General features: G+C 40.4%; 1 protein-coding gene across 1 annotated transcript in view; it reads right to left on the bottom strand.

Moving 5' to 3' along the window:
• The window catches only part of PLEKHG7 (pleckstrin homology and RhoGEF domain containing G7), a gene marked incomplete at its 5' end in the record, with an annotated part of 68,855 nt that overhangs the window by 40,756 nt on the left and 8,516 nt on the right, over positions 1–19,583 (bottom strand). The window contains 2 exons of the mRNA XM_081311923.1: positions 2,493–2,533; positions 5,689–5,816. Of these exons, the coding sequence (XP_081168049.1) occupies positions 2,493–2,533; positions 5,689–5,816 (169 nt within the window). The remainder of the gene's footprint in view (positions 1–2,492; positions 2,534–5,688; positions 5,817–19,583) is intronic.

The following is a 19,583-nucleotide window of genomic DNA, read 5'->3' as shown; positions in this document are numbered from 1 at the left end:
GACATTTTCTGGTCATTATTCCCTGAATGATGCAGTATAGCAAATACCTACATAGCATTTACATAATATTGGGTATTATAAATAATAGAGATAATTTATTTTTTCTATTGGTTGTTCACAACATTACAAAGCTCTTGACATATCATATTTCATACATTAGATTGAAGTGGGTTATGAACTCCCAATTTTACCCCAAATGCAGATTGCAGAATCACGTCGGTTACACATCCACAATTTTACATAATGCCCTATTAGTAACTGTTGTATTCTGCTACCTTTCTAGAGATGATTTAAAGTGTACGGGAAGATGTGCTTAGGTTATACGCAAATGCCATGCCATTTCATATAAGGGACCTGTGTCTTCTTTTTTAGTGTCTCTCCATCACTGCCCCCGCACCCCAGAATGCAAACCACTTAGCATCCCCAATTTACATATCAGGCCTGACCTTCTCAACTGGCATCTTAGATGTCTATGGCCCAGTACTTGGTGCATAACAGTCACCCAATACACATAGGGACATGCTGCTTCTTTATGGGGAAAGAAGGGCCTGATCTCAACAGCTTTAGGACATCCTGCCTGGGCCAAGGTCTTTGCTTCTGAAGGAACATGTCTCCTGGAGCTTCCTTGACCTTGAGGTGCCCTCAGGAGGGCCACGGGGAAGTGACCCCCTTCTGGGACCTCAGACCTGACTAGTGACCAGCCCTGCCTCCGTTCACACAAGGAAGGTGCTCAGGAGAGGCTGCCCTGTCTCAGACCTACCGGGAAATGGAGCACATTCCTGAGTGGCTGAAGACAACAGCCTCAGTGACAATGGTGTCACCCCGTTATCGACAGGTTATGATTTGCAAATTGCAATATTCAGATCACATTTTGTATGAACTTTTTTTATTTCTGAAAAACAATCATGTGAAAGTCCATCATAAATCTGACTGTGAAAATAGGTAGTGTCGGGGGCCGTCCTGCGCACGAGCAAAGCACCCTCCTCAGCCCTGAGTGATGAAGGTACTGAACTGGCATCGCAGGCCACATAGTGTGCGAAGCAAGTGGGCCTTACCTTGGCTTGGCAAGGAAGGGCTTCAGCCCTGGGCTTGAGCATTACCCAAAGGGATTGGGCAACCCCCTTTCTGAAATTCTATCTCCTGCCTTATTTGGGTGGAATATTCTATGGAATGTCTTTTCCCTAATAAATAGAGGGGTTCTGGGGACACTTCTCTCTTGCCTTCCAGCAAGGAAGAGGACCCTTGAGGTCACAGAGCAGTACCACCCTCGACCTGAGAAACTCATGTCTGTGTGTTGTGTGGTTTCTTCGTCGTTTTCTTAGCTTAATGTTGCAGCCAGCACCTTTGCACCCAGCTCATCTCATCGGCCCAGCCAGTTGGTGGGAAAGTAGTTTTCCAAACTCTAATTAAAAATACTACTATTACTACTATGGCCACTCTTGATTGCTTACGAGTGCTCAGCTCTGGGGGATGCTCCATGTATGTCACGATTCCCTTATCATAACCACTCTGTGGGGCTGGCATTGTGACTTTCCACCTTTTATGGGGGGAAAAAAACCTGAAGCTGAGGAAAGTGTATCAATGGGCCAAGGTCCTGGGGCAGGAAGTAAAGCAGCTGGGATTGAAACCTCAGGGGGATTTCAATTTAGCTACTGGACTTAAAAGGCATGTCAAGACAACATGTGTCCATAGAACCACTGCAGATGTCAGCAACCGGTGATAGATTGACTGGAGAGGCCATGCGGGCAGATTTTTAACAGAACAAAGCACAGTGACTTCCCATAAGGCCTCCCAGCTGCTGGCTGCCATATACAGGTCTCAAAACTGGTACTGCCAGAGGCCGACACCAGTCTTTTCCCTTTCTCCAGAAATAGGAGCTGGGGTGCAGTCATGATCATGAACACTCCCCCCTCTACCCACGGCCTGCCAGGAAAGGCCTGACTTGTCCTAGGCCCTAAGGACTGCTGATTTAGATTTATTACTCTTCAATAATTGACGGAACCAAGAACAAATTTAAAAACCCACTAGGATTAATCCAACAGACTCTCCCAGAAATAGAAGTGTATTTGTGGAATCTGTTTCTGTAATACCTCATGAATTTTTTAATGTTCCCAGTATATATGGCGCTGCCTGCAACCCAGGGCACACACTCATGTAAGTTCTACTTCACAGGGGGACCGGGGTGTGTGTGCATCCTCAGTCATACCAGGGTATAAATTCAGTGTTGTGAAGCATCACCATGTTAGAATTGCTTCACGTTTTTGCAGAACTCATTAACTGCTGGCAATTAGCACTGTTTTGCTGCACAAAATGACACCATTTGGCATGTTCTATCGCCAATACTGTGGATGTGATGATATCATTTACATTTCATGTGCCATCTGCTTTTAGGCAGAGAGAAAGCAGAATAAAAAGACTCTTCAGCCGTTTCTTACTTTCTTAGCTACAGGAGGCTTAATTAAAAACAAAAAATGACAACATGAGACACTTACCACTCCTCTCTTGGAGAAAGGCCATCTTGGTTTCTTGGATTCTGGTGGGTGAAATAAAAGCAAACATGTTGTAACTCAGAGCAACTGGTGACAGATCCTTGCAGTGCTTCGTGAAGCTTCCTTTTTGAAAATAAGCCAAACAGAATTCATCCTGCTTTCATTCTTTTGAAAATACATAGAATGAATATTTATATTTTTGCAAAGGAGTGAATGATGCAGTGTCTGACCTGGTTCTGCTGCCTAAAGATGAATCATGCAGGTACCAGGAATTGAGCCCCGGGGTGCTTAACCACTGAGCCACATTCCCAGCCCTACTTAGCATTTTATTTAGAGACAGGTTTTCTCTGAGCTGTTGCTTAGGGCCTCGCTAAGTTGCTAATGCTGGCTTTGAACTCATGATCCTCCTGCTTCAGCCTCCCAGAGCTGTTAGGATTACAGGTCACACACCTGGCTCATGCAGGTCTTTACTAGGGTACTGTTTAGATTCCTTTCCATTATCACTTGGGGAAAAATCTATGAACTGCAATAAAGTTGTTGAGTAATGGGCTGGGGAAATAGCTCAGTAGGTAGAGTGCTTGCCTCGCTTATATAAGGCCCTGGGTTCAATCCTTAGCGCCACACACATACACACAAAGATGCTGAGTAATTATTAGAGAATCATAATGCTTTTGGGCTGAAAGGGCTGGGCCCTCATTCTTATGCTATATTCTACCACACAGACTTCAATCACCTGACCAAACTTGAGACTCAGTTTCTATCAACTCAGGAATCCCCAGATGCTGTTAAATGAGGATTCCCGAGATAGGGGACATCAATATGACATCACCAATCTTTATATGTTGTCTTGTTGCCATTGGTCACCATCCAAATCATCTTTAGGAGTGGCTTTGGGATGAGAAGAGAGTCATTGTTCAGTCACACATTCTTTTGGTGACCAGGTAATAAAAATTTTTGATCCTTTTCTGATCTTTTGGTTTTTATGTTATTTCTGCTGCTCAAAAAAAAAAAAAAGCTGGAAATTCCCTCTTAGATTTATAGGATGTTCTGACCACTCGGTATAGAAAATAGAAGTCGTGTAGGTCTGTCTTTCAGAAGTCTGGTTCACTGGGGGTGTCTTTCGAATGTTCAATCAAACAGAAGTAATTACAACATTCACTCATAGGATATGCTTGAGGGACCTGCTCTACTGTAACCTTGGATGAGACCTAATCAGCCCAGCTGAGTATCCTCTCATTTATTATGACCACATTATTGATCTTTATAAATGGGAGAGTAGGTAAAATTTCCTGTAGGGACAAATGAGATTCTCTATACTTAGCCCTCAAATGACTAGTGGTAAATTATGCAATTTGAAATGCAATATTTGGGATCCTTGGCAAATTTCTCTCCTCTTTTTTTTTTTCTAATTTTGAAAATAATTCTGAATACTTCATAAATATTCAGAAAAAGGTTTGAATGAGTCTTTATTAAAACCACAATCTTTCATTATCTATCTTAAATATTATCTTTGCTGAATTAAGCTACTTTAATAGTATCTGAAGGTGGCACATATGTGCATACAAGCTTGAGAGACCCTGCCATAGACTGTGAACTTGGAACATGAGACTTCTATTCTAAACACCTTGAGGAGCGGGCTTGGTGGGTTGTGGTAGAGAACATTGCTTGTCTTCTGTACTATGTGGTGCCTGCTATGACCCCAGGCGCACAACTTACAAAACAGCTAGTATGAAATGGAAGCATCACACAGCCATCATGACCTTGCTCCTCATTGTAGTGCTCCTCAAACTTCAGCTGGTACCAGAGCTTTGCAGAAAATGAATTGCCAGACACCACTCTCAGAGTTCCTGATTCAGTATGTATGGGATGGGACCCCAGAAGCTGGATTTCTCACAACTTCTTGGGGTGGGGGATGCCAATCCTGCTGATTTAAGACCAGCCTTGGGAACCCCTGCTCTAGTTGTGCATGAGTGTGAGTGTTTATGAAGCATCATGAAACATGTACTAACCTATGTTAAGAATACACTGGGTTCAGAACTACTTCTGCCTTGTAGGAGTGGGTGCTGAACACCCCCATTTCCCCTTGGTTTGGTTATTTGCGGTGTGGTAGCATAGGGGACAATAGATGTTGGTCCTTATGTGTTGTGCCACAATAGATAGTAGCTGTGGAAGAGATCTACACAGAATGAAGAGCTGTTCATTCTTCTGTATTCCTGGGGCTTCTGCATTCCACATCCAGAAGGCTACATCTGCCCATGGTAGGTGACTGATACAGACTGGTGGAAAGAGCTGGGGACCAGAATTCTGGGGCTTAGATCCATTCCCTGGACACTAACCAGCTCACATGGTGACTAGGTTGCTTCCCCTTCTTGGGTCTCACTTTGCACAGATGTGAATAAGGAATGAGCTTGATTATTTTCAGACTATTTTACCAGGTATCCAAGGTTTCTGGGGATTGCCTGGTGTGAGTCTTTGGGGTCTACTAAGATTTAGTCAATGCAACTTTACCTAGATCTATTTTATACTTTGGATTGTCATTAAGTCAGGATTTTTAGGTAAAACACCCAGCTAGGAATAAAACCAGCTTAAAGCTACTATTATGGACAATCTTTAGACCTCATTTTTAGCTATCAAAGACTTCAATTTTCTTACCCTCAGAACCATGAGGAAAGCACCCTGAACAACTGCTCTTTTCTTTCACAGCCGAGGAATCAGCCCTAAAGCTGCCTTTCCCTGTTAGACACTAATCTGTTCTACCACCTTTGCTACCCGCTGGGACCATTCTGGTTGGAAAGGACCAATGTGAGGCTGAAGTTCAGAAGTGGGTGGGAAATAAGCTTTGTAACAATTATTGGCAAGCTGCCCATCATCCCAGTGAGGACACTCTGGTCCAAAATGGTCACTGTCACTGGTGCTGCTGTCTTGGGTCCTCAACTTGGAGTAAATTATGACAAGAGGACATCGTGAGGGGAGACCCATGCCTTATCCATCTCTGTAAATGGAATGCCTAAAACCAAGACTGGGAGTCAGCTGCTTCCGGTCCTCCATGCCTGGGTCTGTTCTAACTGGCGAGACTTCTGTTCTAACTGGTCAGTGCACATATTTCACAAGTTTTTAACTATTGGGAACATCTTCCTGGCTTATGGCATTATCTGTCTCAGAGCAGGCATATCATGAACATAGGCTGAATGAACGGGACCTGGATTCAGCAGCAGCAGTGGGTGGCACAGGTAATCCGCAGCTCCATCAGAAACCAGAAGGTCCCCGGGAAACACCTCGAGTCCAGGTAAGTTCAGCACCACAGAACTGCGCCTGCGCTCGTAGAACCTGTGCTTAAGAGAGGAAAGACGAGAGCTCAGAGCTGGAGTGCAGGGGGGATCATTGTTCAGACCCTCTCTGGTCAACATAGACGTGGCTGCTCACCACCTGATATCTGTTCTCCTAGGAAAGTCTCAGGACCGCTTGAGGATCCAGGCACCGGTGGTCACAATGACACACACAGACTACATCTACTGGCCACCTCTTTGGTCCTTATTGACCATTTATAATTTTAACTAATCCAAACCAGCAGAGGCCATGTAGAAATATTAACATGAATGTATCTATTTGCTCTGATTGGGAAGGATACCAGGAGGAATTCCTAGTATCAAACACAGAAGTCTTGCCAATGAGGCATACTGCCTCAGAAGTGAGTAGGATGGTAGAGGTGGCCTCTGGCACTCCTAGTAATCCAAAGCCAGTTGTTTGAAGCCAGCACTGTTATTTTTCTTAGAGAAAAATAGGAACTATTGCAGGAAAAGCTTAGCAAATATATATATATATATATATATATATATATGCCTCTCTTTTCCTCTACTCTGTTTCATGAAATTTTCTGTCTGTTGGATGTTCACAAAATAAATAGTTTAAGTATCAGACACAGTGGGGAGAAGGTCCAAAGTCACCGGGCATTTACAAAGTGCTATTCAAGGAACACAACTGGAAGGGCGTCTGCCATGCCAGGAACTCGTCTGGTACAAAGAATCCTAGAGACTCTCCATTTCCTCATCAGGACCAGGCAGATATTTCTTTAGTCTATTCTATGGGGCAGAAGACACAATTCCTTCTATTCACTGACAGATGTGATCTTGAAATTCTCTGTTACCAACCGACCCATCTAGAATATAGGTGACTTCATGTAGATAGAGATTTTGGCTCATCCAAAGCAGAAGTAGTCATACAGAAATGTCAACACAAACGCTGAGGAACTGCCCAGGAAGTTGAGAGCTCAGGTTTGTCTTGCCCCTTTAGTTGTTATGATTTTGTTCATTGTCCTGTAGCACCCCTGTCTCCCCTGTATCCCAATTAGCCATGCATGGCACTCTATGAGTCTCTTAGTGCAGTTCTTTCTCTGCGCCTTCCACTTTCCTACCTGCCTATTACTCTAGACCTACCATGTTTTTAACCAAGTCCCCTGGTTCTGACCTTCCCTGAGTGACAACTTTCTGCCTGTGCTTTCTCTCTTGCCTCTTAATTGTGCCATCTTGGATCTCACGGTTTCTTTCTTGTCTAGATGTCTGATGTTGGGGACTAGTCACACCCTTTCACGCCCATCATGCTGCTGACCAAAATCTGGTTTACTTCAGCACCTTCCGTGGAACTTATTATAAACACCCATCCCCACACCCCACCTTTGGGATCTTGATTCAGTAGGACTGTGGCCAGCCCTGGTGTCAGTAGTTGGACTCAGTTCACCCTAGAAACTCACCAGAGTCAGAGAACAAACTAATTTTAAGGCTATAAATAACCTGGTATACACCTTTCCTTCCTTTGTATTTTAAGGATTATTTCAAATGTTTAGCCTTTGGCTAAAAAACCTTTCCAAACTGATAGTAGGACAAATTGTTTAGCACTTTCTAATTGGTAAACAGCTTAAATCCGGTAAATTTCTACAAAACATATAAAGAACGCCTCATCCTCTGCTGTCGGCATACTAGAAGGTTTGCTGCTTTCTCCTGCTTGCTCCAAAGAGTCTTTGCCAATTCTCTCTGGGACCCACTGGGTCAGGCCCTCAGCATCTTGTCCATAGTGACATGATCACCTCTTAACTTTTACCTTCAGCTGCATCTTTGTGATTCCTGTGCACAGTCACTAAACATGAGTAATCCACAATTTAAGTCCGACCTCGATCCCCTCTGCCTGCAGAAGCTCTTCATCTTATACCAGAGAAGCACATTGTTAAGCCATGCACCCAGGCCTTCTGTGATACTCTTGATATTTTTTACTTGACAATTTTTTTTTTCTGGAAATAGGGAATGGTTTGGAAATCCTAACAAAAATGGTGTTTTACACCTCTGTACTTTGGGAGTGTTTTGTCCCTTCTGACCCTCCCAAGCCTAACATGCAGAGATGCAGGCCCATGGGGTACCTATGTTAAGTAGCTTAAAAGGGAAATACACACATAAAATTTGGCTCAGCTTCATTCCATTATCTCTATTTTCTGGGGTTTTTCTCTGCTTTTCTCAATGCTTGTAAATGAATGAACGTGAATGAATAAAATGATGAACGTGAATGAATGAAACAGTCCTCTGATGTCCTCCCTCATGGGAAGTGATTTATTGTATAAGGTGGTTTTGTAGATTCATGTCTTATTTCCTCTATTATCCTAATCTCCAAGCTCCTGGTTTAAATCCCTCAACTTTGTAAGGGTTCAGTAAACATTTGTCAGGTAAATGGAACAATAACCAAACCTGTACAAGCTTAGAGCAGTGAGCGTCCTTTTCCAGCACAAACTCCTGCAGAATGTATGCTCCAGTGATGGTTACCTTCATACCGGTCCTTGGACACTCTCTGCACCACATGCCTCCATGCCTTGGTCAGGTAGTTCCCATCTGCCTGCCCACCTCCACTCTGTCTTCATAGGCATTCTTCCCCCAGAAATCTTTTCTGATCCACTCAGGAAACGTCAACTCTCTCCGCTGCCACTCAGAAAGATTTCACTGAAGTCTGTAACTGGGTCCTTTTTTTTTTTTTTTTGGTGCAGTGCTGGGGATTGAACCCAGGCCCTTGTGCATGCAAGGCAAGCACTATACCAACTGAGCTATATCCCCAGCCCTCTTACTGGGTCTTATGCATCAGAGAATCTAATCACTGAGCATGAAATCTGACACAGAGCAGGTATTCAATTAAGCTTGTTGAGTAAATACATACTGGCTAGTAGAATAAAATATTGACAGACTTCAAATGAATTTGGTTTTATATTCTGAATCATAAATAAGTAATTATATGTATATAGAAAAGCCAAATATAATTTGAGTCCCCCCTACCTCCCCACCTTAGGTCCCGTTATAGGTGGTTAAATTACCACTATCCATGTCTCTCTAGCCTGGGTAACTCTAGCATAAGGGAACTGTTTGGGACCATACAGGTCAGGTTTGGAGTTGAATTTATACAGATGGACCTGCCTGGTACAGGCATGACCTTGGCTTTTTGTCTTTGTGGTCAAAACCCTGTGATGCTCATTCTGGGAGGTGGAGATGCCCCTGGAAAGGCATAACATAACCTGTGTGGATGTGAACATTTTTTTGTTCATCAAGAAGGCATAGGGTTAATAACAATATCAAGAACCATAGCTGTTACCGTAGGGAGACCTAGGAAAACAATTAGAAAGAATTCTTGCCCCCTGTAATATGAAGAGTCATGGATTGGTGCAGAATACGTGCTCTTGCATTCCATGCCTGGTGATGAACTAGATTTCTGGGGACCTGAAAAGGACCCTGATCTGTGTCACATGGAGCTGCTCAAATCACTGGATTAATGATATTAATGCAAATAGTTGTAATGAGATCAGCATGACTTTGAATTTAGGTCTCCTGTAGGTGTGAGAACACATGCTTGGTTCCAAACTGACGTCTCATTTTTGCTGTTCTAAATACCAGGATTGCTCCTTTTAAAAAGCAGCGTGCAGGCAGGATCATTGCCCTGGGTTCTGGATTGATTATTCCCTGGAAGTGAGCATTGTAATGAGTTCAGACTCTTCACCCACCTTCCCCAAACAAAATGGTGTGTGCGTGGGGGTAGAAGTGTCCTGGGTAAAGGCAGCAGGAAGCATAAATTTTAGAAATTTGATTTCCTTATGAGGAAATTAAACTAGGAAATAAAATAATAATAAATGCAAAATATTTAGGGTGTGGCTGGCAACCCACTGTCACTATGAAAGTACAGTGCAATCTATGCTGCCCTCCATTTGTTTGGAAAAACACAACTAAAGAAATATCTTTGAGCAATGCATTTCTTGGTTGCTGTTTTCTGGTCCGAGGCTTGGCTATTTTGATTCTTTGCTTCAGGACAAATTTCTGAATCCCTGGGGCTGTATTACTGGGTGCCTCACCTAGACTTTGCAGCCCTCTAGGGCTTGACACGCCTGCCTTGGCCTGCCCACCCCCACTCAGAAACCCCAAACACTAACCCTGAGTTGCGATGCCCCAAGCCGGTCAGATCCGAAGGGACTAGTCCCATGGTTGCAGGAATAATCTTGTCTCCCTCCTGGTACCAGAATGTCTCCTTATTCTGTCCTCTGCTGCAGATCGGAGGATCCATGGTGTGGGCTGGGACAGAAACAATGCAGAGAATCCAGGGAATTCCCCCCACTGCTGATCAGGCCCTGAGCCCATGAGTCAACGCTCAACAATGAAGTTGCTCTGTTGTGTTGGTGCCAGGAAAGTTTCTGGGTGCTAGAAATGTGCCCCCCAGTGGATGGACGCCCAATGCATACATTTTGTTGGTCTAGGTGACTATTACTCTTACAATCAGCCAGCAATTACTGAGCACCAGTTTTTCTAGGCACTTTGTTAAGTACCTACATGCATTATAGTCAGATGGATTTCTCACAAGCACCCTAAAAAGTGGACATTCTCATTCACATTTTAGACCAAAGGAAATCGAGGCTTAAAAAGATGGATAAAGAGCTGGGGCTGTAGCTCAATGGAAGAACGCCCACCTCGCATGTGTGAGGCACTGGGTTCCATCCTCAGCACCACATAAAAATAAATAAAGATACTGTGTCCAACTACAAATAAAAAAAATATTTTTTAAAAAAAAAAGATGGATAAAGAACTTGCCTAAGGACACATTGTTTTAGTGAACGACAGAACCAGAATCCAAAATTCAAATATGAAGAACCAACACTAAAGGGATTTGTAAATAGGAAGAAGAGAAAGAGATATGGCCAATCATTGTAAAGGACAAATACTTTGAAAAGCTGATATAATGATGGTAACTACTTTAGTAAAGGAAGGAGTATAATAGGTTGAATGGTGGCCACCCCAAAATATTTTAATCCTTAGAACCCATGAATGTGAATTTATTTGTCAAAGATATCATTAAAGAGATGAGATTATTCTAGATTGTCAAGTAGGCCCCAAGTCTAATGCCAAGTGTCTTTATAAGAGATAGCTAACGAAGAGGCACAGGATAAAGAGAGAAGGTCATGTGAAGACAGGTGGACCGTGATTAATAATGTGACATGCTCACAAGCTCAGGAATGCCTGGTGAAGGGGCAGGGAAGGGTCCTTCCCTAGATTAGAATTTCAGATTTGTGGCTTCCAGAACTGAGAGGATACATTTTTATTGTTTAAAGCTACCTGGTTTGTGGTACTTCATTAGAGCAGCCACAGGAATCCAATACTGGGGCCATGTAGTTGGGCTCAGGACTTAGATTCCTGATGTGACCTATATCATGTGTGACCTTAGGGTGTTGCTTCCTTGGGTCTCCATTTCCCTGTGTGGAAAAGAAGTGTGGTGAGACCCTTTCCGTCGTCCCTCAAGATAGAGGATTCAGTAGCATCATGCTCATTGTCCCTTCAGTGGGCAGTGGACGGGAGTGGTAATTATGGGGTAGTAATTTATCTTGGCAGAAATGTTTGAAGATGAATAACTCAAAGTTCCCCCTTTAGACATATGACTAATAGATCACTTACATTTTAAAAATATTCCTTTTATACAGTGGATTTAAAACAAGGCTTTAATTCCTAGGTGCAGTATTTAAGGGACAACAATTAAAAAGGCTAGAGCATATGGGAGGCAGGTAGCATGTGACCCTCCCTGGAACAAAATCTCATTTGAATAAGGCACAGTCTCATCTTTTCCCTTCCTACAAATGTTGCCCAATGGTTTTCTATCAGTCAGGTGGTTCTCAGATTCCTATTTCTCAGAAACTATAATCCTTGATAGTAAAAGCTGATGGTAAATGTAGCCTTTTTAAGCAGGCGCTCTTTAGCAGTTGGGTGACAGAAGCAGCAGCTATTCTATTTTTAGAATTGTAATGTTCTATCCTACACAAGAAATATAGGGCAATTTGCAGTGCTTGCTTATAATGATGGGTTGATTACACAGGAAGAGCAAATTAAGAATCAGTAATGGTCTTTTTTTTTTTTTTAAATACTCCTGTTATTAACAGAGAAATGACAAGTCTACTGCCAATTATGGAACTAAAGCTCTCTTGGTTACCTGGGATACATTTTTCCATCAGGAGTTTCATAAGATTTGGGGGAATGTATGTTTGTAATTTCTAGTTCAACTTCCTACCAGAATGTTCCATTTGATTGTGGAAATTCAATTGAGAAGACAGAAAGAATGAGGGGTTTTTACATAGTTTACAGACTTGAACCTGGGATCCGGTGGTTGCTTCAGAAAGGGGAAGTGAACCACTGAAAGATGCATGGCAGCCACATCCTTTGGAACACAGAGCAGGGACCCCATTTGGGGGTCTCACCAGTGTATTCAGTACCTTGTGCTGTGACTCCTTGGGCTTGATCAGTAATATTTTTTGAAAACACCTGTGTTCAGAGTACCAGGGTAACTAGGCCAGTAACTGTCTATACCTTTCACCTTTTTTCTAGATGTTGTCTTTTCCACACAAGAGTCAAATACTACTTAATGGGATCAGACAATAATCAGACAAATCCCTGTAAACCCAAGGTACATTAAAGAGATAAGCAGAAAATAATAAGAAAGATGGGAGAAGTCAAAGGTTCTTGAGAAAAAACCAATAAGTCCTTGGAGGACAAAATATACAAAACAAGAAGGAGATCACATAATTTCCCCCACAAAAAGTGCCCAAATCTAACTAGCCAATCTACTTCCTTTATTGTTCTTCCTTGAACATTTATGGAGTACCTACCATGTAGCAGGCATTGTATACTTGGGAAACAGTGAAGAATAAATAGACAAAACCCATTTTCCTGGAATGCCCATTCTGGAGGATGCTGGAAGAGGAAGGGTACATGGCTCCTCTCTTGCCAGGCCCACATCAGGAGCAATGCCCCAAGACTGCTGCCTTCTCTGTCCGCAAATTGACAACAGACTAGCTATTGGTTTCTGGTTAATACTCTTCCAACAATCTTTTAAAGAACTTATTGAGAGGTGATTCAAGATGGCGGGCTACAGGAAGCTTGCATCTACCTGCTATGGAGCTCAGGATTCAAGCCCTGGGAGTACTGCTCCTCAGGAAGGTAGATAAAAGGGATTTTACTAAAATTCAATATTGGACAGTAAGAGTTTTAGAGACTTAGAAATTGGGGTACATTAAACAAAGAAGAAAGGCTAAATTGGAGCCAAGAGGGTTGCAGCAGCTGTGGTAGCAGCACTGGTTCAGCACAGAGAGAGTGAGAACCCAGAGAGAAATACCAAATTCAATACAGAAAAATCTGAGATCAGGAAAGAAGCCTGAACTTAGCTGATCCAGAAGCTTCACTGTGCACTGATACCTGAAAAGAGTTCTGTTTCTCAAATGGCTGTGGGAGTTGAGGCCAGCCATCTTGAGGAGGCTATGCTACAGCTGCTGCTGTAGGAGCTAGGAGATTTGAGCAAACACTACTACACTGTCCTGGCAAGTGCCTGCCATGTGGCCTTGGGGGTTACATAGCAGAATGTGTGTGAATCAGGCACCAAGATGATGGTACCTAGAGGAATTCAAGTCAGAAAAGCAAAGGAGAGCCCAACTTGCTTTTCCGTTGAGTCTGGGAACTCACATGACCTGCTGCCAGTGAGTGGGTCAGGAATCTGAACAGGCAGCTGTGAACAAACTCAGGGACTAAACCCAGGAAAGCTGTGCTCATGGGCCTCTGACTATGTGAAGGATTGGCTGCTCTGCTCCATGAGTGGAATTCTCAGGTGGTTCCTGAGATCCAGACTCCTGTCAGAGATTGGCAGTTGCCAGGCCCTAAGGAAGTCAGTGTGTTGATTTAATTTCTCCAGAGCAGACACCATCCAACAAAGCCCCTGAGGCCTGATTAGACCTAAGCCCCAGCTACAGAAACTCCACTCAGAATTCTGCAGCAGTCCTGGGAGAGTAGATCTGGTCTGTGGGGACAAAACTCCATCTGACAGTACATTCCACTCCACCCTACCTCATACTGGTGAGAAGCAAGCTGACAATTAATTAATGCAGCTTCAGGGTTAAGCCAGTCCAACTGGCAGGTCAGAGAGCAACACAAAAAGAGAACGGGGTCAAAACCCCCCAATCCTTGCTTTCTCTCTCCATACAGAGCTCAAGAAGAAATGAAAAGAAAGATAGCCGGTCATAAGCGGTTACTACCCATTCTTGTTGACTATTTTAACCATCTCAGTGAAATGATCCCTTAATTTTTCATTAAAAATTCTTTCTTTTGCCGTGTGTGTGTGTGTCTGTGTGTAAATGTATATGCCTGAGTTCTTACTATGCTGATTGGTTCGTGGACATATATACATACAAATATTTGCTTCTTTTTTCTCATTTTTAAAATGTGGTTATTATTTCTTGCCTTGTCTTTTGAGGTTTAGGATTTGTTTGCAATTTTTTGTTTTGTTTTTGTTTTGTTTTTGTTTTGTTTTTGTTTCTTTTGTTTCTCTTTCTCTCTTTTGCCAAGAGCTAAATTCTGTTGTTCTTTCTCTCTCCCTTTATTTTGTTTCTCTTATTTTTTTCTCCTGCTTCTTTATAACTATCACCTGCTGTATCTCTTCTTCATTCTCTGTTCACTTTTTGAAATTGTAAACTCTTTCCTACCTTCCTGTCCCATTTGCTTTTCTCTTACTTAACTGTATTTTTAACCATCTTTTAGAACTAACTGGTTTATATAACTCCTGTCCCCCCACCACCATTTATGCTGTTGCAATTATTATTGCTGTGGGTGATATAGTTGACACCTGTTGTTTGCTTTAATGCCAGGTCTAGTTTATGGTTACTTATTGCTTTTGCTATTGGCAACTGCTGACCCCACCATTTCTGTTTTTAGTGGCAGTTAACATTGTAGCTGTCACAGTGTGAACCAGGTAATTATTATTTTTTAGAATTAATTAATTAATTTTAATTAGTTATATATGACAGCAGAATGCATTTTGATTCATTGTACATGATTGTGGGCAATTATTTTAATGCTGTATATTGTTTGCATCAGTTGTTGCTAACATTTGTTTTTCCCTAGTATGTGAGGTTCTGGGAACCTACAGGGATACTACAACTTCATAGGGTAGAGACCCTACTGCTGAACTAAACTCAACCAAAAGACAGTGTACTTCGTTCCACACACAAAGTTATGGCACTCAATCTCAGCTACAGTTTAATACAAAGTATAGAAGAGACAAAATCCCAAACTTACAACTAGGTCCCAAATAGAAATGGCTAGGGGTGGATCCTCAGGTTTCATTCACAGATATCCACTGCTATAGCAAAAACAGAGAAAATCAACACAAAGGCTGCGGAGACCACCTACGAGACAGTCTCAATTGAGATCACTTTAAGGCACTTTGGCAAGTGAAGACTGTGCCCTAAAAAGGCCCACACATAAGAGTGGAAGAGAAATCCCTCCCAATGAATGCATAAAACACAACACAGGAACGCAAGAAATACGAAAAAAATCATAGCACCTCATAAAGTTCATAATTTACTAGCAACTGACCCCAAAGATATTAAAATGGATGAAATATAAGTTAAAGAATTCAAAAGAATTATTATAAAAGTGATCAATGAATTCCAAGAGAACACAGAAGAACAACTGAATGGATTAAGGAAGTCAGTACAGGATATGAATGAGAAATTCAATACAGAGACAGAGATATTGGAAAGAAACCAAATAGAAATCTTGGAAATGAAAGACGCAATAAGTCAAATAAAATGTTCAATTGAAATTCTCTCAAATCGAGTAGACCATGCTGAAGACAGAATTTCAGAGCTAGAAGACAAAATGGCCAACTTTGAATATTCAGACAGCATTAAAGAAAATAAGAATCAGTAAACATTGTAGAACAACCAATAAAAAAACAAAAACAAACAAACAAACAAAAAACAAAGGCAGTTGGCACTAGTCCCCCTTGCTTTTCCTCTGAGGTCCATCTTTTTTCTAGTCAGGCCCTCAACTAATTGGATTAGACCCATCCATATTTTGGAGGGAAATCTGTTTTACCCCAAATCCACTCATTTAAATGTAAATTAGATTTAACGTCAGAAACAATCAGAATAAAATTTGACCAAAAAAATAAAACAAAAAACATTGTAGAATATACAAGAAATCTGAGACAACATTAAGAGCCCAGAAGAGAATCACTGGAATTGAGGTGGGTTGTGAGATTCAGGCTAATGAAATGGGTAAACTCTTCAGGGATTAATAACAGAAAAGTTTCAAAAGCTTGAGAATGAGATAGACATCTAGATACAGAAGACATTCAGAACCCCAAACAAACAGGATCAAAAGAGAACCTTTCCATAACACATTAAAATTAAAGCACCTAACAGAGAGAATAAGGATAGAATTTTAAAAGACTTGAGAGAAAAATGTCAGCTACCTTTAGTATCAAGCCAATCAGAATTACTTATGATTTCTCAGCACAAAATCTAAAAGCCATGAGGCCTTGGAATGATATGATTCAAGACCTGAAAGAAAATAACTGTCAACCAACACTTCTATATCCGTCAAAGCTATCCTCCAAATTGAAAGAGAAAATAAAAACCTTCCAAGATAAGCAGAAACAAAAAGAATTTATGACAACTAACCCAGTCCTACAGAACTTATGTAACGGAAACTCTACACAGAAGAAATCAAAAACAAGCCCCAGAGTTCACAAATGAATAAATCTTATTTGAAGAGTAGGTAAGCAAATGATAAACAGGACAAAATTAAACATTAGAAATAGACTGAAATGATAGGAAATTAATAAACATCTCTCTATAATAACATTAAATGGTCTCAATTATCCAGTTAAAAGATTTAGGCTGGAAGCATGGATTAAAAACCAAGACCCAATTACATGTTGCTTGCAAGACATGAACCTTACAGGCAAAGACAGCCACAGGCTGAAAATTAAAGAATCAGCAAACATTGTAGAATATACAAAGATGATATACCATACGAATGGAGTCCCCAAACTAACAAGAGTAACTACTCTTATATCGGATGAAGCAAACTTCAAACCAAAATTACTCCAAAGAGACAAAGAAGGTCATTTCATACTGGTAAAGGGAACAATCTAACAAGAAGATATAACCATAATAAATATGCCCCAAATGTGGGTGGAAGTAATTACATAAAAGAGGCACTACTCAAATTGAATCTTCAGGTAGAACCTAGCACAATAATACTGGGTGATTTCAACACAACTCTCACCATTGGATAGGTCATCCAGACATAAAGTTGGTAAAGATTCTTTGGACTTGAAAAATTATAAAATATTATAATCAAATGATCTTAACAGACATCTATAGAATATTTCATCCTACAACAGCTGAATAAACTTTCTTTTCAGCAGCCCATGGAACCTTCTACAAAATACACCATATTTTAGACCACAAAGCAACTCTTAGCAAATACAAAACATTATATAATCCCTTGCATCTTATCAGACCATAATGGAAAGAAATTAGAAATTAACATGACAAAACTCTACTGAAACTATATAAACACATGGAGATGGAATAATATATTTTTGAAAAATAAATGGGTGATAGGAGAAGTCAAGGGATAATTAAAATATTCTTAGACTCAAATGAGAATAGTGATACAACATACCAGAACCTTTGAGGCACTATGTAGGTATTTCTAAGAGGAAAGTTTATAGCTATGAGTGCCTACATAAGAAAATCAGAAATATTCAAAAAAACAACCTAATGATGTGTCTCAAGATCCTTGGGGGGGAAAAACCCAATTTCAAAACAGTATAAGGAAGAAAATAATTAAGATCAGAGCTTAATGATCAATGAAATTGAGAATAGAAAAAAAATACAAAGGATAAATGAAACAAAGAATTGTTTCTTCAAAAGGAGAAACAAGATTGATAAGCTCTTAGCCAAGCTCGCCAAAATAAAAAGCCAGAAGACTCACATTAATAAAATTAGAGATGCAAAAGAAGAAATCATCACAGACATAACAAAAATACAGTGAATTGAATACTTACATGCAAAGACAGCCATATATTGGAAAATATAGAAAAAAAATGGATACATTTCTAGACACAGACAACCTGTCAAAATTTAATCAAAAGGATATAGGAAATCTAAATAGACCAATAACCAGAAATGCAATAGAAGCAGTAATAAAAATCTTTTCAACAACAACAAAAAAAGCCCAGGATCAGATGATTTCTTAGCTAAAGATTTAGCTAAGATCTGCCAGATCTTTAAAGAAAAACAAATCCCAATATTCCTCAAATTATTCCATGAAATAGAGATAACACACTTCCAAATTCATTCTATGAAACCAATATCACACTCATACCAAAACCACATAAGGCACATCGAGGAAAGAAACTATAGATCAATATTATTGACGGAAATAGATGCAAAACCCCTTAATAAAATATTAGCAAATTGCATTCGACAATATATTTAGAAGATTGTATATCATGACCAAGTTGAATTTACCCAGAGATGCAAGGATGTTTTAACATATGCAAATCAATAAATGCAATTCATCACATAAATAAAATTCAGAACAAAAATCACTTAGTCATCTCAATAGATTCAGAGAAAGCCTTTGACAAAATTCAGCTAAGATAAAAACACTGAAGAAACTAAGGATAGAAGGAAACTACTTCAACATCTTAAAGGCTATATACAAAAATCCAAAGCCAGCCTCATAGAAAATGGGGAAAAATTGATAACATTTCCTTTAAAATATGGAACAAGACAAGGAGTTCACTCTCACCACTCCTTTTTAACATAATTCTAGCCAGAGAAATTAGACAATAAAAGGGACAAAAATAAGAAAAAAAAGATGTAAAATTATCACTGTTTGCTGATGTTATGATCCTATATTTAGAAGATCCAAAAAACTCCACCAAAAGACTGCTTTAGCTAATAAACAAATTTAGCAAAGTAACAGGTTACAAAACCAACATACAAAAATCAGTATTTTTCCTATATATCAACTGCCTGATGGAAAGAAATCAAGAAAAAATAATCGTATTCAAAACAGCCTCAATCTAACCAAGGAATTGAAAGACCTCTACAAGGAAAGCTATAGAATACTGAAGAAAGATTTTGAAGAAAACACTAGAAGATAGAAAGGCCTCCCATGCTCGTGGATAGGCAGAATTAATATTGTTAAAATGCCCATTCTACCAAAAGCAATGTACAGATTCAATGCAACCTCCATCAAAATACTAGTGACCTTCTTCACGGAATAGGAAAACAAAAACAAAACAAAACAAAACAAAACAGTCCTAAAGTTCATTTGGAAGAAGGAAAAATCCAGAATAGCCAAAGCAATTCTAAACCCAAAAAAGCAATGCTGGAAGCATCAAAATCCCTGAATTCAAATTGTACTACAGAGCTAAAGTAACAAATGGCATAAAAACAGACACATAGGCCAATTATTCAGAATAGAAGACACAGAGACAAATACCCAGATATAGTCATATGATCCTGGACAAAGGTACCAAAAGCACATTGGAGAAAAGCAGCCTTTGTAACAAATGGTGCTTGGAAAACTGGCTATCCCCATGTAGTTGAATGAGGCTAGACTCTTATTTACTACCCTGCACAAAATTCAACTCAAAATGGATCAAAGACCTAGGAATTAACCAGAAAATATTAAACCCCTAGAAGAAAACATAGGGTCAACACGCCAGCATATAGGTGCAGGCAAC

The sequence above is a fragment of the Spermophilus citellus genome (assembly GCF_964194105.1).
Source record: "Spermophilus citellus genome assembly, chromosome: 10".
Taxonomy (NCBI): Eukaryota; Metazoa; Chordata; class Mammalia; order Rodentia; family Sciuridae; genus Spermophilus; species Spermophilus citellus.
The sequence above is the reverse complement of the archived record's forward strand: the minus strand, read 5'-3'. Positions and strand labels throughout refer to the sequence as shown.